Raw genomic sequence first — 24,316 nt, forward strand, 5'->3', positions numbered from 1 at the left:
CTGATAAAGAGGAGAAAAGCGCTCAAATCCATTATGATATGACGTTCTATATCATCTTCTGGTTCCTACTTCCTTTATGGCCTCATTTGTTACCCCCTCCAGCCTCTCATTTTGTACCCCAGAAACACAGAACTACTTGAGTCCTGCCATTTCTTACCTAGCAAAGAGAATATTCATGCAAAAGGTCAAGAAACCTCTCCGGGTTTCAGTTTACACAAAATCTGCTAAATCGTCATTACCCATGTGGCCAGAATGACCCTGTTTTCAGAGGGCATGTCCACAGACCCTGAACATTCAATGAACACATCACGGTTTCGGCTCTTCAGCAGCGACCTCCAAATCCACACTGTGTAACGACTTGGAAATTTGCTGAGGCACAAACGGGGATCACGTCACTGAGAGACATGTGTATGGGGTGGATCATCTCACTGACGTGCGGCCTTGGCCAATCAGTATGACCTCTGGACAGTATAACCTCTTGACCAGTCACCTTTCACCAATATTCAGCAATGAGGGGATTGAGAAAGAATTGGTATTAAGCAAGTGGTCGTTTTCTGACCTTCAGTCCCATTAAGTTTGCTGGAGAAAAGCTCGTGAGCGGCCCTTTCCCATCTGATAGCTCCTGAGATGTTAAGGTACCACGTGCTCCATCCACTGTGGAGAAGACACTGAACGGTGTTCAGGAACGGGTCTGCCCCTACTCTCTGGACCCTTGTCTGAGCTACTTCTCTGTCACAAACAGTAAGTGGCACTGGAGGCCACAGCCGGCTGACGGTTCTGGCAAGTTTTACAGAGAAGAAATAATGAGTATACTCTGAAATAACTCAACAATCTTTTTTTTTTTCCCAGCTTAAAAAAAAAAAAAAAGCCATCTATTATTTCTCTCAAATCTGTGGCTGACTGATGGGCTTTCTGTTTCACCGGGCTTTGGCTGGAACACTTATGGCCAGCTGTGGGCTGCGAGCTCAGCTAATGCTACAGGCCTCAGGACTCCTTCGTGTGGGCTCCTCTCTGCACACAGTCTGTGGATTTTCTTAAGGGGTGGAGCGTGGGTCTTAAGGAGGAGCACTCCAGCAGACAGGAAATAGAAGCCAATCAGCTACTTAGCGATCTTTATTTTACCAAATAAGGGCATGAGATGGAGAAGGAACTGGCAACCCACTCCAGTATTCTTGCCTGGAGAATCCCATGGACAGAGGAGCCTGGCAGGGTACAGTCCATGGGTCGCAAGAGTCGGACACGACTGAGTGACTAAGCACACAAGCACACACAAGGGCGTGAGAAGCTTCTGAAGAAATTTATTTCATCTTTTCCCTTTATGCAACGTCAGATAATTGATATATATTTTCTAAGACCCTAATATGTGCTAGGAGTTGTGAGGGTCAACAAGAGATGTTCTAACTCTCAAGAAACTGAGAATACATGTCTCTGATGATGCCAGTTGCCTGGCCTAAGCTATCAGAAAGCGGTGCGGTTCTAACACACTGTATATATGCATGCTTCAAGCCTGAGAGGCTCTTGCATCATGGACCTGAGGCTCAGACAGTCTGACTCCAGAGAACTAACTTCACAACAAGGCAAAGTAGACCCTCTGAGCTTCGGGGAAAAAAAGAAAAGGGTTTATTCTCCTGCAAGTGTCCGTAGACAATGATTAAGCAGTCAAGAATACAATGGGCAAAACCGAGTGTGTTCTGAAGCCAAATCTAGCCTGAGGTAGTAGTGATGCCAGGCGAAGGGTCTAAGGAAACCATCTGGGGAGAAGGAAATAGGGACAGCCCCAGACTGGTAAAAAAAGAGAAAGCATAAGAGAACAATGAGGAGTTAAGGAATTACAAAAGTACAAAAACTCTGACGGCTTTCCCCTTACAGTTTCTCAGTATTCTTGGCAAAGACAAAGGAGCTGAAGGCAATGCTGTGACTGACGTGCGGGGAACAGACAAGAGCACTTCAATCATGGGTTAGGAGGGAGAACCAATTCCACTGAAAGGATCTGAACACCATGTGAAGCATGTCCAACTGCTGGCCTGGAGCCAAACTCTGCCAGGGGGCGAAGTCTCCCTTTCCACCTGGGTAGCAAGAAGCTGCAGATGGGAACAGCCTGCTGGACTATTTTGGGCGCCATATGTCTCTTCTGCAAGAAATCGCCTTCAAAAAAGGTGTTGTTTTTTTTTTCCCCCAAAAAGTGTCTAATTTGGATGAAGAATAGCATCAAAAGAGCAGTGATGTTTTAAAAACATGTCCATAAATTCTTTGACAATCTTCCCATCAACAGGGGAAATCTAATTCCTCTCCCCTTGACCATGGGCTATTAGACTGGCTTGCTTTCAATGAAAAGAATGAGGTGGGAGTGATGCTGTGTGAATTCCAAGGCTAGGTCATAAAAAGCTACACCGCTCTTGAGATTCTAGCTCCTGGAAGCCAGCCACCATGCTATGAGGAAGCACAGGCCACATGGAGAAGCCACGTTAGGTGTTTCAGCCAAGAGTCCCAGCTGAGAGCTAACCAGTAGCCAGCATTCCCTGTTAGATGTGTAGGAAAGCCCTTAAGGGGCTTCCCAGGTGCTGCCAGTGGTAAAGAACCCGCCTGCCAATGTAGGAGACTTAAGAGACACAAGTTTGATCCCTGGGTTGGGAAGATCCCCTGGAGGAGGGCATGACAACCCACTCCAGTATTCTTGCCTGAAGAATCCCATGAACAGAGTAGCCTGGCAGGCTGCAGTCCATAGGGTCACACAGAGTTGGACACGACTGAAGCAACTTAATAAGCACACACACACGCAAAGCCTCTGAAATGCCCCAGTGCCAACCACCATCTGATGGCCAATGCATAAGAACCGTGGAGCTTGGAATGGCCCACTGAGCCCAGTGAGTTCCCAGAACCATGAGATAAAACAATAACAAATTACTGCTGCCTTTTAATACCATTAAGTTTGGGATGCAGCAATAACTGGGACAAGAGTTTACAATTAGTTTTCACTTTACAGTGATTTTCCAATGGTCTTCTTATCTTTTGGAAACAAACAGTTCTGCTTATGCTGGGGTTAGAGTTGGGACATGATGCCTGCTATCTACGAGACAATGACACAGAACCAAACTGGATTCAGCACCATGGCCTCACAGCTGCTGGATTCACTTCCTGGATGCTAAAAGGAAAGTAATAGTCTCAGCTGAAAACCTCCACAAGGGTCCTGTGCTGGACACTGAAAGAACACAAGCATCAGGGGCTATCACCACAACCCCCACCTGGCCCTACAGAAATCCGCTGATGAGTGTAAAGGCCCCTCCCCTACCACACCAGCTGAAGATGTTATGTTCAACTCTTCGCGTGCATCTACCTGTAATGATACATTGGGCAGGGCTTTGAAATCCTGCCCTACTGCTGCTGCTAAGTCGCTTCAGTCGTGTCTGACTCTGTGCGACCCCATAGACGGCAGCCCACCAGGATCCCCCGTCCCTGGGATTCTCCAGGCAAGAACTCTGGAGTGGGTTGCCATTGCCTTCTCCATTGTGTGAAAGAGAAAAGTGAAAGTGAATTCGCTCAGTCACGTCCGACTTGTAGCGACCCCATGGACTGCAGCCTACCAGGCTCCTCCATCCATGGGATTTTCTAGGCAAGAGTACTGGAGTGGCTTCCCATTGTCTTCTCTGCCTGCCCTACTAAGTGTCCCCAAATTATCTCACATCCCTTGTCAGGCAAGCCTAAAGTTCAGTTGGATGAGGCCAATAGGTTCCAAAATGGGGAAGAATAAAATATCACAATCCAAAAATCAAAGGTGAAGGCAAAGACAGCAAAACAGAAGGGACCTACAATGAAGGTGGAAAAAGTGGGTGTAAAGTGGCTGCAAAGCAGTGGCCGGGCCCCCCAACTTGTTTCTAAAGCTACAAACAGGCTCTGCTGCTCAGCAGGCCAACTCCAACATCCTGGAGAGGCATTCCCCACCAGACTCTCTCAGCCAAACACTCTCACCACCCTTAGAAAGGAACCCACCATCCAGCTGAGTTATTGCAACAGTCTCCCTTCACTCCTCTCTGGGGAATCTCAGAGTAACCATTACATCCACCCACTTGTCCAACTATTTTATACAAGTAGCTATTATATCAGGCTTCAAAGAACGGAAAAAAACAAAAAAATCTGCTCATTTTAGAAAGTATGTAATATGAGATGTCCAAAGGGTGACAAATGCGTCTGGTTTAAAAAGTGATATGTCAACGAGTTTAGCCCCCGTATCTTGGAAGTTTGATAAACGCTAATAATATTAGCCAGACACAGACACACCAAACTTAGGGAGAGGAAGTTGCAGCTCTGGTACCAGTCATGCGTGGGAGGAGACTAGAAAATGGTTATCAAGATCTTGTGCCTGATGGAGGGACACATGTATGCCCATGACTAATTCATATACTGCTATATGGCGAAAACCGTCACAGCTGTAAAGCCATTATGCTCCAAGCAAAATTAAAAAATTAAATAAAGATATTATGTCTAGATCTTCTAGACATAAGAAGATCTAATGTGGTCTGGCCTCTCCAGTCCTCTGATAAAGCAAAGAAGTCTTCTTCGAAGAGCACGCGTGGGCATCTGGGCGGCCTTTCTCCCAGACAGGTTTACAATGTTGAGCCCTCTTTCTGAGTCCTTCTCCAACAGTCCAACAGGAAACTCTGCTTATCTTCCAACAATTTCAGCAGAAAACACGCCTCTTCACATATTCATAGATATTCAGAATTCCTAAATTTGCACCAGTCACAGCACTGTCCTAATAATTTTACGTTGCTTCCCTGGGGGTGGAGTCTCCCCTGGCACACACTCAAGAGTATGATTTTTCTACATGCTGGTACTGTCTTCAAACTAGCCTCACCGCTTTCCTTTCAGACAGCTAAGGCCCAATCCAGGCTATGGCACCAAGCAATGTCTAAAAACTAAATCAAATAAGTGACCTATGGGCAAACCCAAAGGTAGACATGGACTGACCATAACCATGTGCTCCACTCTCCAGTCCTGCTTTCTGGGATAAGCTCTTGTATTCCAGTCACATTACGACAGGATGACCACGTATCTCAACTCACCCAGGGCAGGGTCCCTTTTACTTTCAAAAGTGTTCTCATTTGGATACTGTATTACAGATCACTCTAACTAAAAGAAAATTTAAATCAAAGAGGTAAATTAAGCTTTCCTCTATGGACCCTTGGGTCCCCTCTTTTAACAGGCTTCTTTTACTTTTTCCACTTGTGTTCATGATTCCTTCTTCTTGAATTACAGATATGATTCTGCCCTCTTTACCACGAATACAAATCCTTTTTCTTGTACACTTCGGCTAAGCACCACCTTCTCCAGGAGACCTTCCTAGTACACTCTAACCTCCACAGAGCTCTCCTTTCTCTGAAGTTTTAGCACACCACCCAGCACCTTCTATGGTCTTAATGTCTTCTCTGGTGGCTCAGATGGTAAAGAGTCTGCCTGCAGTGCAGGAGACCCAGGTTCGATCTTTGGGTCAGGAAGATCCCCTGGAGAACGAAATGGCTACTCACGCCAGTATTCTTGCCTGGAGAATCCCATAGACAGAGGAGCCTGGGGGGTTACAGTCCATGGGGTCACAAAGAGTCAGACACAACTGAACGACTAACACTTTCACATGGTCTTAGTACTATTTTCAAGGTGTTTATGTGTGACTACAAAAAGTGAAAGTGAAGTCCCTCAGTTGCGTCCGACTCTTTGCAACCCCATGGACTATAGCCTCCCAGGCTCCTCTGTCCATGGGATTTTCCAGGCAAAAATACTGGAGTGGGTTACCATTTCCTTCTCCAGGGGAATCTTCTTGACTCAGGATTCCAACTCGGGTCTCCCACATTGCAGGTAGACTCTTGTTTTTTCACCATCTGAGCCACCAGGGAATCCCTACAAAATTTTACAAAAGGAACTACAGAAGTTGTAAATTATTCAAAGGTAAAAATCTGTGTCTAATTGCTTCTTTCATAACCCCTAAATAATCTAGTGCTGTGACAAGAACATTATAGCTTTTCAATAAATATTTTCTGATATCCAAACCTACTTAACCAGCTGGCTTCATGACTTAAAAGCAGACTCCAGGGGCGTCTCCTTCTCTCTGAGCACCCTGTACTTTTCTCTTAAAGTACCTAACAGGGCTGTAATTCTAGACTGATCTAGATGGTTATTTGTTTAATGCTAGCCTCCCCAGTATGCTGTAGGGCTCAAGAGGACAGAGAGTTTGTGTTCACCGTCATATACACTTAAGATCCATCACAGTTCCTGGCAGTGTTAAAAAATACCTGCTGATTAAATGGGTGTCAGATGGCTAGAAAGACAGAGATGGATAAAGGAAGGAAAAAAATGATCTCAAAGTGAACTCTAAAGAAAGCAGATTTCTATTTCAGGGGCTTGGGCTTCCCTGGTGGCTCAGTGGTAAAGAATCTGCTTGCCAGTGCAGGAGACATGGGTGTGATCCCTGGTCTGGGGAGATCCCACACGCCGCACAGCAGCTAAGTTCCGTGTGCCACCGCTACTGAGCCCGTGCTCTAGAGCCTGGGAGCTGCGACTACTGAGCCCACGTGCGCAACTACCGAAGCCTGTGCGTCCGAGAGCCTGTGCTCCACAAGAGGAGCCACTACACTGAGACGCCTGCACGCTGCAACCGCAGAGCGGCCCCCGCTCGCCGCAACTAGAGAAAAGCCCTCGCAGCAACAAAGACCCAGCACGGCCAAAAATACACACATTTTTTAAAAATTAAAAATAATAAATTTCAGGGACTTAAGGAGAAGGCAATGGCAACCCACTCCAGTACTCTTGCCTGGAAAATCTCATGAACGGAGGAGCCTGGTAGGCTGCAGTCCATGGGGTCGCTAAGAGTCGGACACGACTGAGCGACTTCACTTTCACTTTTCACTTTCATGCATTAGAGAAGGAAATGGCAACCCACTCCAGTGTTCTTGCCTAGAGAATCCCAGGGACGGGGGAGCCTCGTGGGCTGCCGTCTATGGGGTCGCACAGAGTTGAACACGGCTGAAGCGACTTAGCAGTAGCAGCAGCAGGGACTTAAAACATTTGAGAAACTAACCTGCTTACATTTCTAAAAAGATCATGTGGTGGTATGTCACAGGCTTATGAAAACCCTTCCTCAGGAAGAGCTAGATAACAGCTAGGCCTGCAGCCCACCTGATCTAGGGTCTAAGACATGAGTGACTAATGACATGTGGATAGTGCCATTCTCCTCCCTGTTACATAAATTGCTAAAATACAAAAACCATTGTTTCATGAAGACAGAGGAAATGTAATAGCCCCATTTGAGAGGCTCAAAGACATCCCAGGGTCGAGTTCTCAAGGGCATTTCATGCACCACCTCAGAGGGGTATCTCTGAGGCACACCGCCTCCCACAGTACAGCCCAACTTAACTGGCCCAAAGTCAGCAACATCAGATGTCACAGTGCTGACAGTTACACACTGCTGTGGCAAAGGCCGCTGGAAGATCCTGCTGCTTTTGCAGCCGGGCCAGTACATACTAGGAATGGCTGAGGAAGAGAAATGTACAGAAAATCAGCATAACTTTGGAGCCTCAGGCAGCCTACTAATTAATAGGAAGGCCTGATACTTATATAACGTTTTAGGATTTAAAAACACTTTCGTATTTCAGCTCTCCTTTAATCCTTCCAACATTCCCATAAAATATATAAAATATTATCTCTGTTTTACTGATGCGGAAGTGTGGGAACAGAGAGGAACAACAGCAAGTAACCAGGACTGAATGCACATGTCTTCTGACCTCCTGTTCTTTTCATTATACTTCGCATACTTTCAGATAAACTTCCATTATGCTTTGCATATCTTCAAGAAATCTGTAACCAACAGATTTCTTTTTTTTTTCTCAGCACACGGTCATGAAAAGAATGCCAGTTTAGGGAAATGAGTACAACTTATGGGAAATCAAAAACCTCTGAAGGCATTCTCTAGGGGTCTTCTCCTTTTCTCCACCTCCACTGGACGTGTGCTCGATGTTAAATGAAGCGGCACCAGGGACCAACAGGAGAGACAGGACATACAACGGGATAAGCTTAGAGTCCTGTCTCTCTGGCAAGTGCTGCTCAACGTGTGAAAGCTTCTGGTCAGGGAGCAGCTTAGCTAGAGAAAGAAAACCGTAACAGTGACTAGCACTGCATTTCTAATAGAGCAGAGGAAAATACTAAAAGCTTGATGAAGGCCACTGGAGAAAATTGTGGGCTTCTGGGATCCAAACTCTGGCCTGATCCTTTTCTGCAAAAATGTGTCTCCTGAGTCCATTCACCCTTTACAGCTGAGTTCACTTCCTCGTCGCCGCTCATCTAGTCAAGCAGAATAGCCTCCCGGCTTGTTTGTACGCCCCCCGCCGTGCCGCCTTCCAGTCCACCTCCCATAGTGGAGCCGGTGTGATCTTCAGACGTCATGTCCTCTTGGAATCTTCCTTGGTCTCACCATTCTAGCCTTTTGGAGCTAACCCCACCCTCTCATGCCCCAGTAGCACCTCTCTGAACCACGGTGCATCTCCCCGGGTAAACTATAAATTCCCAAGGCAGTGGTCTTGTCTGCACACAGTCTATAAAGTCTTATAGGCAGAAGACGGCCAACCAATGTCTATCAAACTGAGCCTATCAAACAAATGTCTGTCAAACTATGCCTCATTTCTGCCCTTAAAATCTAGCTGCTTAGGGAAGCAGATGTTCAGTGGGGAGCAGCAAATAGTATCTCTGGGAAAGGCTCTCATATTTCATGGGCTCCCAATGTGTCCCCTGCCCCCACTAACTGAGGAGAGTGCTGAACAGAGGGCCCTGGAGGAGCGATGCTCGGCCACATCATTGAGTGACAGTGTGGTCAGCTCCGTCACTTTCTGCTCGCCACGAGGCAGGTGAGAAGGTGCCCAACACCTTCTGCTCTTCCCTCAGGAGATTTCCAGTTCTCCGGTGAGCAGTGTACAACCATCAGGCTTCTTTGCCTTAAACAGGCTCTCAGTTCATGTCTACCAGCTGCTGGGCCCACGTGCTACCAAAAGGGGAAATGGGAAGATGAGGAACTTTCCCTACTCCAATCCTTTAAGACCAAAAGGAAAAAAAAAAAGTTGCTTCAAAAATACTGTCTTGCCCCATTTGCTATAAACAGAATTTATTCTGTGACCAAGGTACGTCTGGTCAGTATCCATCACCCATTGCTTCCCTTTGTTAACAGGAAGGCTGTTAGGGATCTACTGACCCTCCTGGGCTGGAGATCTCTTCAGGCCCAGGTCTCATGTCCTCATAGTTTTCTCAACTCAAAAATGAAGCCACGACAGTGACCTGCTCTCCAAATACTGTATCAAATAACAAGTCAGGCACCAAAAGAATATGTATGATGCAGAGAAAGTCATACCTTCGCTGCTGCTTGAAAGGGAATTTCAAGTTCCCTCCTACTACTGTTCTGATTCTGACAATGTTTTTGAGTATCAGGTCATGATCCTATCACCTGTCATGGTCTCCCACTCCTTCAATGCCTACCCCCACTCCCTCCTTACTCACTTAAGGACATGATGATTGATCTTTTCTATTGTTTTCTTCATCTCTGTTTCATTTATTTCTGCTCTGATCTTTATGATTTCTTTCCTTCTAGTAACTTTGGGCTTTGTTCTTTCTCTAGTTGCTTTAGATGTAAGGTTTTAATGTTGTTTGAGATTCTTGTTTCCCAAGGCAAGATTGTATCGCTATAAACTTCCCTCTGAGAACTGCTTTTGCTGCATCCCGTAGGTTTTGGGTCATTGTGTTTTTGTGGTCATTTGTCTCTAGGTAGTTTCTGATTTCCTCTTTGATTTCTCCAGTGATTCATCAGTTATTTATTAGCCTATTGTTTAGCCTTCACGTGCTTATGTTTTCAACAGTTTTTTTCTTGTAATTGATTTCTAATTTCACAGCGTTGTGGTTGGAAAAGATGATTGACATGATTTCAATTTTCCTGAATTTACTGAGGCTCGTTTTGTGGCCCAGAATGTGATCAACCCTGGAGAATATTCTTTTGGTTTTTTTTTTTTTTTTTTTAATTTTATTTTATTTTTAAACTTTACATAACTGTATTAGATTTGCCAAATATCAAAATGAATCCGCCACAGGTTTACATGTGTTCCCCATCCTGAACCCTCCTCCCTCCTCCCTCCCCATTCCATCCCTCTGGGTCGTCCCAGTGCACCAGCCCCAAGCATCCAGTATCGTGCATCGAACCTGGACTGGCAACTCATTTCATACATGATATTTTACATGTTTCAATGCCATTCTCCCAAATCTTCCCACCCTCTCCCTCTCCCACAGAGTCCATAAGACTGTTCTATACATCAGTGTCTCTTTTGCCCTGGAGAATATTCTGTGTGCACTTGAGAAGAATGTGTATTCAGCTGCTTTTGGATGGAATGCTCTATAAATATCAAGTAAGTCCATCTGGTCCATTAATGAAAGTGGGTGTTAAAAGTTCCCCACTATTATTGTGTTACTGTTGATTTCTCCTTTTATGGTTGTTATTAGGTTGGTGCAAACGTAATCACGGTTTTGGATCATGAATTTTAAATAACTATAACTAGGCTCAAACACACACTTATTAATCAAAATAGGAACCATTACAATCAACACATTTCTGCCAATGAGAAATAAGTTTGCTTATTCCTGTAGCATAAAAGTCTGTTCTTCAGGATTTAATGAACTCTTAGAAAACATTTTCTGCATCCTGTTGGTTATAGAAGCATTCTCCCTGCAAAAAGTTGTCAAGATGCCAGTTGGTGAGAGGTCAGGTGAATATGGAGGATGAAGCAAAACTTTGAAGCCAAATTCATTCAATTTTTGAAGCATTGGTTGTGTGACCTGTGGTCAGGCATTGTCATGGAGAAGAACTGGCCCTTTCTATTGACAAATGGTGGCTGGAGATGTTGTAGTTTTTGGTGTATCTCATTGATCTGTTGAGCATACTTCTCAGATGTAATGGCTTCCTTGGGATTCAGAAAGCTGTAGTGGATCAGACAGAAAGCAGACCCCCAAACAATGACCATGACCTTTTTGGGTGCAAGTTTGTCTTGGGGAAGTGCTTTGGAGCTTCTTCTCAGTCCAGCCACTGAGCTGGTCATCACCAGTTGTCATACACAATCGACTTTTTGTCACATGTCACAATTCGATGGAGAAATGGCTTGCAGTTGTTGCACAGAATAAAAGAAGACGACACTTCACAACAATGATTTTTTTGGATTTCCGGTCAGTTCATGAGACACCCACTTATCAAGCTTTTTCACCCTTTTCAATTTGCTTCAAATGCCGAACGACCATTAAATGGTTGACACTGAGTTCTTCGGCAACTTTTCGTGTAATCATAAGAGCATTAGCTTCAATAATGGCTCTCAACTGTCATTATCAACTTCTGATTGGTAAAGGCCAGCCCCTAAGCTCCTCATCTTCGAGGCTCTCATCTCCTTTGCAAAAGTTCTTGAACCACCACAGCACTGTATGTTCATTAACAGTTTCCTGGGCTAAATGAGTTGCTGATGTTGCAAGTTGTCTCTGCTTCTTTACGACCCATTTTGAACTCAAGAAAATCACCCAAATTTGCTTTTTGTCTAACAGTATACCCATAGTCTAAAATAAATATAAAATAAACAGCAAGTAATGTCATTAGCAAAAAAAAAAAAACAAGAAATGTGCATTAAAATGATGTATAACTTAACCACATTTATTTATAATGTATTCCAATATCAAATGGCAAATTTCAACAAAGCAAAAATCGGAGGTACTTTTGCACCAACCTAAACAGTATTAATTTTTGCCTTTAAATTGAGGTGTTCCTATGTTGTGCACATATAGTTAAAACTGTTATAGCTGCTGCTTCTTGGATTGATCCTTTGATCACTATGTAGGGTCCTTCTTTGTCTTTTGTACTAGATCTTTATTTTAAAGTCTATTTTGTCTGCTATGATATTGCTACTCCAGCTTTTTTTTTAATTTCCATTTGAATGGAATGCACTTTTCCATCCCCTCACTTTCAGTTCTGTATGTGTCCCTTGATCTGAAGTGGGTCTCTTGTAGACAGCATATATGTGGACTTGTTTTTGTCATCCATTCAGCCAGTCTATGTCTTTTGGTTGGGGCCTTTAATCTGTTTCAATTCAGTTGAGTCACTCAGTTGTGTCCGACTCTGAGACCCCATGAACCATGGCACACTCCCTGTGCCTCCCTGTCCATCACCAACTCCCGGAGATTACTCAAACTCATGTCCATTGAGTCGGTGATGCCATCTAACCATCTCATCCTCTGTTGTCCCTTTCTCCTCCTGCCTTCAATCTTCCCCAACATCAGGGTCTTTTCAAATGAGTCAGCTCTTCGTATCAGGTGGCCAAAGTACTGGAGCTTCAGCATTTCCAGTAGCATATTGGGCACCTACCGACCTGGGGAGTTCATCTTTCAGTGTCCTATCTTTTTGACTTTTCATACTGTTCATGGAGTTCTCAAGGCAAGAATACTGAAGTGGTTTGCCATTCCCTTCTCCAGTGCCCACATTCTGTCAGACCTCTCCACCATGACCCCTCTGTCTTGGGTGGCCCCACACGGCATGGCTTAGTTTCATTGAGTTAGACAAGCTGTGGTCCGTGTGATCAGATTGGCTAGTTGTCTGTGATTGTGGTTTCAGTCTGTCTGCCCTCTGATGCTCTCTCAGCGCCTACCGTCTTACTTGGGTTTCTCTTACCTTGGACAAGGGGTATCTCTTCATGGCTGCTTCTGCAAAGCGCAGCCACTGCTCCTTACCTTGGACATGGGGTAGCTCCTCTGAGCTGCTGCCCCTGAGCTTGGGCGTGGGGTAGCTCTTAAGGTAATTATCAATATCTATATGTTCTTAGTGCCACTTTGTTAACTGTTTTGGATTTGTTTTTGTAGGTCTTTTTTCTTCCTTTCTTTTGTTCCCCTCACTTTGATTTGATGATTGACTTTTAGTGTTGTGTTTTGATTCCTTTGTGTGTGCGTGTGTGTGTGTGTGCGTGTGTGTGTGTGTGTGTGTGTGTATCTACTGTAGCTTTTCAGTTTGCAGTTACCAGAAGGCTTTGATAGAGCAATCTATATATAAACAATACTGTTTTAACTTGCTCATCTTTGAATACCAAATGCATTTCCAGTATCCTGCATTTGTGTTCTCCTCTTCTCACAGTTTGATATCGTATTTGTGTGCAGGTGATTTCTTACCTTTACTGTATGTTTGCCTTTACTGGTGAGCTTTTCCATTTGTAATTTTCTTGTTTCTAGTTGCGGCCTTTTTATCCCCAGAGAAGTTCCTCTAGATTTTGTTGCAAAGCTGTTTCGGTGGTGCTGAATTCTCTGAGTTTTTGCTTGTCTGTAAAGTTTTTGATTTCACCATCAAATCTGACAGCCTTTCTGGGTAGAGTATTCTTGGTTGTTGGTTCTTCCTTTTCATCACTTTAAATATATCCTGCCACTCCCTTCTGGTTTGCAAAGTTTTTGGTGAGAAATCAGCTGATAACCTTATGGGAGTTCCCCTGTGTATTATCTGGTACTCTTCCTTTGTTGCTTTTAATACTTTTTCTTTGTCTATAATGTTTACTAATTTGATCACTATGTGTCTCAGTGTGTTCTTCCTTGGGTTTATCCTGTTTAGGCCTCTCTGCACTTTCTAGACTTGGATAATTGTTTCCTTTCCCATGTTAGAAAAGTTTTCAGTTATTATATTATCTCTTCAAATATTTTCTTAGATATGTTCTCTTTCTCTTCTTCTTCTGTGATCCCTATAATGCAAATGTTGGTGTATTTAATGTCATCCCAGAGGTCTCTTAAACTGTCATGTCTTTTCATTCTTTTTTCTTTATTCTATTCCACAGCAGTGATTTCTACCATTCTGTCTTCTAGGTCACTGATCTGTTCTTCTGCCTCAATTATTCTGCTACTGATTCCTTCTAGTGTATTCTTTATTTCAATTAGTATATTGTTCATCTCTGTTTGTTTTTTAGTTCTTCTGTGTCTTAGTTAAACATTTCTTGTATCTTCTCAATCTTTGGCTCCATTCTTTTCCCAAGATCTTGGATCATCTTTACTATCATTATTCTTAAATTCTTTTTCAGGTAGATTGCCTATCTCCACCTTACTTAGTTGTTTGGGATTTTATCTTGTTCCTTCATCTGGGACATATTCCTCTACCATCTCACTTTGTCTAACTTTCTGTGATTGTGATTTCTGTTCCACAGGCTGCAGGGTTGTAGTTCATCTAGTTTCTGCTGTCTGTCCTCTGGTGGATGAGACTGTCTTAAGAGGCTTGTGCAGGTTTCCTAGTTGGGGGGTCTGGTACCCGCCTACTGGTGGGTGGAGCTGGGGCTTGTCCCTCTGGTGGGAAGGGCCATATCTGAGGGTGTGTTTATTATTGGGCAGCTGTTTATTCAGGACGACTTTAAGCAGACTGTCTGCCGATGGATGGGGCTGTGTTCCCACCCTGTTGGTTGTCTGGCCTGAGTCCCAGCACTGGAGCCTACAGGCTGTTGGGTGGGGCCAGGTCTTAGTTAGAAAACAGCAGCCTCCTAGAGGGCTCATGCCAATAAACACTTGTCAGACCCATGCCACCAGTGTCCCTGCCCCTCCAGTGAGCCATAGCTGTCCCCTGCCTCCACAGGAGACCCTCCAACACTAGCAGGTAAGTCTGGCCCAGTCTCTTATGAGGTCCCTGCATTTTTCCCTGGAACTGGATGCCCATAACACCCTGTGTATGCCCTCCAAGAGGGGAGTTTCTGTTTCCCCCAGTCCTGTGGAATTCCTGTGCTCAAATACCACTGGTCTCCAAAGTCAGATTCTCTGGGGGCTCCTCCTCCTGCTGCTAGACCCCTAGGCTGGGCAGTCCAATGTGGGGGTTGGAAAGTTCACTTCTGTGGGAGAACTTCTATTGTATAATTATTTTCCAGTTTGTAGGTCGCCCACCTGGTGTCTATGGGATTTAAGCTTATCGTGATTGTGCCCCTCCTGCCATCTCGTCATGGCTTCTTCTTGTCTTTGGTTGTAGGGTATCTTTTTTGGTAGGTTTCAGCGATTCTTTTTGTCAGTGACTGTTTAGCAGTTAGTTATGACTTTGGTGTTTTCGTAAGAAGCACTGAGCATATGCCCTCTACTCCACCATCTTGCTGCGTTTCTCCCTGCCATTTTTGCTTCAATCCCTCTAATCTCTCAAATTCTATGCCCCCGCCACTCCACCAAAATTGCTTTTATCAACTGTCAAATCCAATGGACAGTTGTTATTCTTCACCTTATTTATCAGTAGGTTCTGATCATTCTCTCTTCCTGAAAATATTTTCTTCCCTGTTTCTGAGTTCCAAATCTGCCTCTCAAGACCTGGTCCTTCACCCTTTGGTTTTTACTTGACCTCTTGGATCCTGGGCTTTGCCTATGAGACCTCCTTGGACCTCCTTCAGCTCTAATCTCCTTGAACTTCAACTGTCTGTCTACCTGGACCTGGGCCCACAGACAACCTGTACCTTCTAATTCTCTCCCATTCATTACTGCTTTACCTGAACATCCTGACTCCCATCTTATCATGAATTCTGAGGCCTTTCTGAAGAGGTAGTCAAGGTCTAGTCTATTTGGTTTCTTTACTTAAGATGTAGTAAGGCCTGGCCTTATCTCTGACTGAGCTTTGAGCTCAAAAATAATTGATATGAATTTCTAGCTCCATAAAGAACATAGTCAATCTTCCTAACAGTATTAGAAAACTCTGGTTAAGAAAGCTGAAGTTTGTCAGAAATACTCAATGTCAAATATTTTGTGTTTTCTTCAGTGGATCTATCTGTTTATAGATTCTTTTATTTGGATGATACCAGAATATACTTCGCGTTCTGATGCCTAGAAAAGGAGAGCACTCTTTTAGATTTCTCAGGGAACTGGACACAGATAAAATAAAATGGATACTAGAGTTAGCCCAGGACTGGAAGTTATTCAATCCCAGATTCCAACTTTCATCCTTATTAGTCCTAGTACATTTCTTAGGATTAAAGCCACATACCTAGAAGCATCAAGGAATGGTCTGTAGGCCAAGTTGATCCATTCTTCTCTATTGGATGAATATTTTGGCTCCCGGGGTGTTTCTCTCATGGTGTCCAAATCCACTAAATAATGGCATTTACTGATGTCAATCTGCAATGGAGAAAGATGAACTCTTATCAGGAATTGCAAAGGTCCTTTCAGGGTAAGAAAGATAAATTGTAACCCTAAGAATTCAGGCAGGGTTTTAGAAGCACAAACATCAAAGTCCTCAGATGTTATCAGTGCTCTCTTCGCTCAGATAAGAGTGCTGGGTGTTAGGGTATTATTTAGGCTCCTGGGGGAGGGAGGAGACATCAACTCACCCAGCCAAATATACATGTAAGCTTTGGGAGTTTTGACTCCAGTTTGGGTATGAAGTCTCTCTAGCCTCACAAACACTTCTGAAGCTAGCAAGAGTCCACAACCTACTCAAAAAACTTTCTTTTGTGGCTCACTATTGCTCCCTTCCAAACTATCACCTTTTGTTTCAGAGATTGAGAGGCCTGATCAAACAAAAATGTTAATGTGTGAGAAGCCCCGGCTCTGCTGACAGAGAGCCAGCGGGGTCACCGTATACCTCACAAGTAGTTCAAAGACATCATGCACATTGTTTCCTTCAAACTTCAACAGAACTGACAGAGACACAAGAACTGTCCCTGCAGAGAAGATCAGTAAAGCAGATACAAGAACTGCAAGAGTAGAGATTATGAAATGTATATAGTAACTATTGGCAAAACTAGAGTCATCCAGTTGCTCACAATACGGACACATCAGAGGATCACTCGTACTCATAAGAAATTATTAATGCATTTTATTTAAAACCATGTTGGTACTGTGCTTCTCACAAAATTGATTAGTTCAACTGATTAATGCTACAAAATCTGTAGGATACTTTTGCAGTTAAATGGTTCATCTCAAACTATTCTTCCTCTCATCTCAAAGCCAGGGGAGAAATTTTTAAGCATTTTTAATAATAATAATAATAAAACTGTAGACTTAAAAAAAATTCAATACACACACACCAATGTTCATAGCAACACTATTTAAAATAGCCCAAACATGGAAGCACCTAAGTGTTCATCAACAGATGAAGCAATAAAGAAGATGTTGTATATGATTCTACCATAAATAAGGATGAAATAGTGCCATTTGCAGCAATATGGATGGACCCAGAGATTATCATAAGTGAAGTTAAGTCAGAGAAAGATGAATATTATATGATATCATTTACATGTGGAATCTAAAAAATACTAATTAACTTATTTACAAACCAGAAATAGGCTCACAGACAGAAAACAAATGTATGGTTTATAAAGGAAGAAGGGTGGCAGAGGGATAAATTAGGAGAATGTGACTAACAGGTACACACTACTATATATAAGATAAACAACAAGGATTTATTGCATAACATAGGGAACTACATGCAGTATCTTATAATAACCTATAATGTGAAAGATTCTGAAAAGAATGTGTGTGTACGTCTGTGTGTGAATCACCTGCTGTATACCCAAAGTGGAAGTCGTTCAGTCATGTCTGACTCTTTGCGACCCCATGGACTATACAGTCCATAGAATGCTCCAGGCCAGAATACTGGAGTGGGTAGCCAGTCCCTTCTCCAGGGAATCTTCCCAACCCAAGGATCAAATCCAGGTCTTCCTCATTGCAGGCAGATTCTTTACCAGCTGAATCACCAGGGAAGCCAGTATACCCAAAACTAGTACAATACTGTAAATCAACCACAGTTCAAAAACATATAATACACAAGTTTCTATGGTGTTAAATAAAAGCCCAAAGATGGAGAACATCACTGTGACATGATTTATAATAAATATTCTTGGGGGGTCTTTTTCTAAGATTTCTGACTGGCAGCTCCTAAAACCCTGGTAATTTCCTAGGCAATAAGAGAAATGGGAGCATTTTTTGTTAAAATGTTTGGCCTTTTATCCTCAGTTCCTGATATCTCTTCAAAGCAATAATGGTGAGTGGAATGTCTTGTTATTCATAGCTAGCCCCTATGTACCACAACTGAGCTTAGGTTAATGGGGTGACTTTTGGAAATCCCCAAGGATGGCAGGGGGTGCTGGTCACCAGATGAACTAACCATATGAATAGAATGTTGGTCTTTGCAATCACCAGGGGAGGGGTAAAGGGCTGGAAACAGCCAGTGATTTAATTAATCATTCCTGTGTCAGGATGCCTCCATAAAACCCTGAAAACCCAGGTTTAGAAAACTTCCAGGTTGGTGAACGCTTGGAGATTTAGGAAGGGTGCTGAACGTGGAAAGAGCATGAAGACCCGAACTCTTCCCTAATATCTTGCCCTATTCATCTCTTCCATCTGGCTGTTCCCAAATTATATCCTTTTATAATAAACCAGTTCTCTAGTAAGTAAAATGTTTCTCTGTGTGTAATACTCTAGCAAATTAATCAAACCCAAGGAGAGGGTCGTGGGAGACTCTGCTTTACACCCAGTCAATCAGAATTACAAGGAACAACCTGGACTTACAAACAGTACCTGAAGTCCAAGAAGGGGGTCATGGCCCCAGTCTGTCACCAGCCAGTCAGAAACAGGTACCAACCTGGGCTTGAGATTGGCATCTGATGTAGGCAGCAGAAGGGGGCAGTCTTGTAGGACTAAGCCCTCAATCTGTGGAGTCTGATGCTGTCTCTGGGTAGACAGTACGAGAGTTGCATTGAGTTGTAGGATGCCCAGATGGTGTCTGAGAATTGTTGTTACTATAGGGAACACCTCAACCCCCAACATTAGAAATCAGTCCCAGAACCCTCTTAATTACTAATGTAGTCAGTTAAAGGAAAGTAAATCTCAAGGGAAGGAAACTACTAATTTTAAGTGGTTTTTTTACATGCAAGGAAAAGACTCTGATGCTGGGAGGGATTGGGGGCAGGAGGAGAAGGGGACGACAGAGGATGAGATGGCTGGATGACATCACTGACTCGATGGACATGAGTCTGAGTGAACTCCGGGAGTTGGTGATGGACAGGGAGGCCTGGCGTGCTGCGATTCATGGGGTTGCAAAGAGTCGGACACGACTGAGCGACTGAACTGAACTGAACTGATGTTAAGGCCTATAGAGGAATTATTAATTCCTATTTTATAAATGAGGAATCCAAGACTCAGAGACAAATTATATAACTTCATTTTTTTCAAGATCTACATTAAGTCCCTACAATATACTAGGCATTAATAAGTTAGTGCTAACGATATAGAAATAAATAACAAATAAACAAATAATAAGTTCTCACCCTAAAAAGATATACAATCCTCACCAAAATCACAAGAGTTTATAGTAGAGCCATGTGGGTATTTAGTTGTTTCAGTTGTGTCTGACTCTTTGTGACCCCATGGGACTGTAGCCCACCAGGCTCCTCTGTCCATGGGGATTCTCCAGGCAAGATACTAGAGTGGGTTGCCATGCTCTCATCCAGGAGACCTTCCCAACCTATGGGTCGAACCCAGGTCTCCCGAATTGCAGGTGGATTCTTTACTGTCTGAGCCACCAGGGAAGCCCAGTAGAGCCATATTGGACTCAAGTCAGTGTGACTGCCAATGTTATACATCAACTGCCCAAAATGACCGAATGAGAGGCAAAGTACTCTCAGGAGCTCATCTAAATGTTGCTTAAAAATTAAAACCAAAAAAGAGTTGTCCAAGAATGCCAGGTTTCAGCTAAGATAAAGACCATTTGAAATACAATTAGATCTATAGCAAATCTCATACTTCAACCTTGATGAAGGGTTGAAAGCTTCTCCTTTGGAATCGGGAATAAGTTGAAGCCACTTGTTATCATTACTCTATTTAACACTTCACTAGAGATTCTACTACTGCCGCTGCTGCTAAGTCACTTCAGTCGTGTCTGACTCTGTGCGACCCCATAGACAGCAGCCCACCAGGCTTCCCCGTGCCTGGGATTCTCCAGGCAAGAACACTGGAGTGGGTTGCCATTTCCTTTTCCAATGCATGAAAGTGAAAAGTGAAAGTGAAGTCGCTTAGTCGTGTCCGACTCTAGTGCCCCCATGGACTGCAGCCTACCAGTCTCCTCTGTCCATGGGATTTTCTAGGCAAAAGTACTGGAGTGGGGTGCCATTGCCTTCTCCAACTAGAGATTCTAGTCAGCAGCAAAAGATAAAAGGAAAAAACAAATGGTAGAAGAAATGAAAAGAAAAAAAACTCATTTATTCATCACAATGATATGACTGGTATACATAAAATCCAAAACAGTCAACAGAAAAATGTTTGGAATTAAGAGAGTTTATCAAACTTTAAACTATTTATAGAATGTAAAATCAACATCATATATTCTTACATAACAGCAGTAAACAACATATTAAATTACACTGAAAAAATTACATATTTTCAAATTATATTATAAAAGTACCATTCACAAGGATTTGAAAACATGTGGCTTGGAATAAATCTAACAAAATATGGGCAAGGCCTCCATTAAAAATTATAGAATTTTACTGACAAGGGTCTATCAACTGATGAATTTATAATGTGGTATATTCATATAATTAAAATGTGGTCTAAAATGCAGTGGTATATCACTGTCTTAAAAAGGATACACACTACAACAAAGATGAACCTTGAAAACATTATATTACGTGAAAGAGACACAAAAGACCATTCTTGTGTAACTCCATTTATAAGAAATGTCCAGAAGAGGCAACTAACTACATTAAGACAGAAAGCAGATTAGTGGTTGCTAAGGATTGGGGAAGTTAATGGGTATGGGTATTTTTTTGGTGGCAGGGGTGGGGTCGGAGGGGAGGAATGAAAAGCTCTGAAACACTATGAACATACTGAAAGTCACTGAAAAAGTTCTGGAGATAGAAAGTGGTAATGACTACATAACAGTATGGATGTTCTTAATGCAACTGAATTATATACCTAAAAATGATTACAATGGTAAATTGGATAATAAAAAATAATTGAAATGATGAATTTTATCTCAAAAAATTTTAGTAAACCATAAAGTAGACCTTTAAGATAAACCTTATTTCTAGGTTAAAGACTCACTATTATAAAGATGTGAATTCTAAATAAATTGATTGAGAGATTAAATGCAATCTCAATAAAAATGCCAATAGACTTTTTTGATAAAACTTGACAAACTGATTCTAAAATATATTTGGGAATGCAAAGGACAGGGACAGTCCAGGCACTCTTGGAAAAGAACAAGGTGGGTACTTGTTATGGTAATTAAGACAACGAGGTATTGGTGCTGATTAGAACAGTCCACCAAATAAAACAGCTTACAGGCATATATGGACCCTAATCTATGATAAAAGTGACACCTTAGAGCAGTGGGAAGAGTATGGTCTCTTCACTAATGCATGCTGGGACAACTGAATATCCATTGGAGGGGAAATGAAATTGGACTTCTGCACACAATGAATAAACAACAAGGACCTACTGTATAGCTTGGAGAACTATATTCAATATTCCATGATAAACCAGAATGGAAAAGAGTATTTCTTAAAAAGAATGTATATATGTGTGTATATATATATAACTGAATCACTTTGCTGTATAGTAGAAATTAACACATTGTAAAATAAACTATACTTCAATGAAAAATAATGATAAAAGTAAAAAAATCTACTTCATATGGATTACAGAACTAAATGTGAAAAGCAAAACTCTTGGATTACAGAACTAAATGTGAAAAGCAAAACTCTTGGAAGACAATATGGGAGACTATTGTCAAGATCTAATGCATGGCAAAAGTTCTTTTAGACAAGCACAAAAAGTATTAACTATAAAAGAAATGATGGATAAATTTGATTATATTAAAATTGGGAATATCCATTCATCAAAGATACCATTAAGAGAGTGAAGCAATGAGCCAAAGAATGAGAGAAAATATATGCAATATATTAATAATCAAGCACTCATGTCTAGAATATATAAAGAACACCTACCAATCAATAAGACAAAAATGGACCATCCAACAGAAAAATGGGCAAATGATTTGAATAGGTACTTCAGAAGAAGAAATCAAAGCAGCCAAAACCAAAAGGTATTTAACTGCATTAGTAACCAAGGAAATGCCAATCAAAATTACATGAAAAATTACAATACCAAGTATTGACCAGAATGTGGAACGATTCTTATACATTGCTAGCAGGAGATTAAGTTGGTACAAAATTTTCAGAAAAGAATTTGGAAGAATCTGCTAAAATTGAACATATGCATTTCTTATGATCCAAAAATTCTACTCCTAGGTATTAGAATGAACCATATGGAATCATTAATACGTGACTGATCCACAAAAAAAAAATGGTAATTTCACAGGGTTCAAGCTAATGTATATCCAACAGGAATGCATGCACCAAAAGATACGTTCAAGAATATTCAAAGTGGCATTATTTACAGCTGGCCCAGATGGGAAACAACCAAAAAATGATCAACAGTAAAACAATAGTGATATAGCCATACAATGAAATCTATACTATAATAAAAGAGAACAAACTACACTACACTCATCAACATGTGGTTACAAACAAAATGTTAAGCAAAAGGATCAAGACATATAAAAATGCAGTATAATTCCATATATATGAGGTTCAAAAACAGGCAAAACTAATTTAAGTTGTTTAGGAATGCTTACAAAAGCAGTAAATCTAAAGAGAAAAGCAAGAACATTTTTATCGTAAGCAAAAGAGGGAATGGGGTAGTGATCAAAGGAATTAATTGGGGAACTTCTGGGTGCTGATAATGTTCTAATATTTGACCTGGGTGATGATTACACAGGTAGTTGCTCTATTATTATTCTATTATTACTAATTTAATGTACATTTATGTTTTGTGCACATTTAGGCTTATGGGTTATACACAGCTTAAGGTTTGAAAAAGTGCATATAAAAACAACTTGGTCATCTCTGGCTTGCAGCAAACTCTGTTCTTCCCCAACCTCTAACTCACAGTACTGTTCTCATTCTCTCTAGCATTATTTATATGTAAAAAAGACTTCAAGTCTCACATCTGTCTCTACATATGGCTATTCCTCCAGGGGAGAGAAAGCACACTGCGAATTGACGTCAGACCCAATTCCATTCCACATAACTCTCTAAAAATGATCCTTTGCATAAACACTCCAGGAAGCAGCCTTTTTGGTCTGAACACCCACTCTGTAGCTCCCAGGGATTTTAAAAACATGAAACAAGTTTTTTAAAGCTTTGCAAGTGCCATGCCTCTGTAATCAAATAGAACCGGCAAGGGGTAAAGATTCACAGTCTCAAGTCTAGACCTCCTTTGGTGAGGGAGCTCTGAGTTTGACATTTCAATACTTGAGCTCAGCCTGGCCTTTTCTGGCCAGGCATGCTACAGGTCTGATTATTTAGCTTTGGTGCTGGACACATGGTCTACCAGAGATGTGGACAGTAACTAGTTCACACCCAACTATACCAGTTAGCTTTAGACTTCACTCATCACACCATCCATAAGCAAACTGCATTTAAAGATTTTTGAAAGATACCAAGGCAAAAACTGTATTAATTGAAATACTAGCCCATTAAAAAGAGAAATGTAACCTCTTTTCATCTATTCTGGAAAGCAGCTGATGAATAATCTTTTTTTTATAGCAATCAGTTACCGAACAACTGCAATACACAAGGACAAAGGTCTCTGGCAAAAAATGATTAGGTATGATCAAGGGTAGTTTTTCTAGTAGAAAAGAAATAAGGCAGTTAAAAAAGGAGCCCAAAATAAAAAGGCAACCTATGGAAAGAGAAAAAAATATCTGCAAACCATCTATCTGGTAAAGGATTAATATCCTCAATGTATAAGGAACTCGTAGAACTCAACAGCCAAAAAGCCAAATAAATATGATTTAAAATGGGCAAAGGACCTGAACAGACACTTTTCCAAAGAAGACACACAAATGGCCAACAGGTACGTGAAAAGGTTCTCAGTATCACCAATCATCAGGGAAATGCAAATCAAAACCACAATGAGATGGCAACCTCATACCTGACAGAATGGCCATCATCAAAAAGAAAAGAGATAAGTACTGGCAAATATGTGGAGAAAAGAGAGAAACCCTGCACTGTGAGTAGGAACGGGAACTGGCACAGCCATTATGGAAAACAGTATGGAGTTCCCTCAAAAAATCAAAAATAAAACTACCATATGATTCAGCAACCCGACTTTTGGTATGGACCTGAAAGAAATGCAATCACCAAGGTGAAGCGATATCTGCACCCCCGATGCTCACTGCAGCATCATTCACAATTGCCAACACATGAAACGAAGCATC

General features: G+C 42.0%; 1 protein-coding gene across 4 annotated transcripts in view; it reads right to left on the minus strand.

Annotated features, from left to right (window-relative positions):
- The window catches only part of ALG9 (ALG9 alpha-1,2-mannosyltransferase), a 114,237-nt gene that overhangs the window by 14,687 nt on the left and 75,234 nt on the right, over positions 1-24,316 (minus strand). For 3 of the 4 annotated variants that reach the window (XM_055547961.1, XM_055547958.1, XM_055547962.1), the window contains one exon: positions 16,019-16,149. In XM_055547961.1, coding sequence (XP_055403936.1) covers positions 16,019-16,149 — 131 coding nt within the window. Of the gene's footprint in view, positions 1-13,036; positions 13,767-16,018; positions 16,150-24,316 lie in introns of those variants that run through there. The other variant, XM_055547959.1, reaches the window with a different exon arrangement.

The sequence above is a fragment of the Bubalus kerabau genome, chromosome 15 (assembly GCF_029407905.1).
Source record: "Bubalus kerabau isolate K-KA32 ecotype Philippines breed swamp buffalo chromosome 15, PCC_UOA_SB_1v2, whole genome shotgun sequence".
NCBI classification, from domain to species: Eukaryota; Metazoa; Chordata; class Mammalia; order Artiodactyla; family Bovidae; genus Bubalus; species Bubalus kerabau.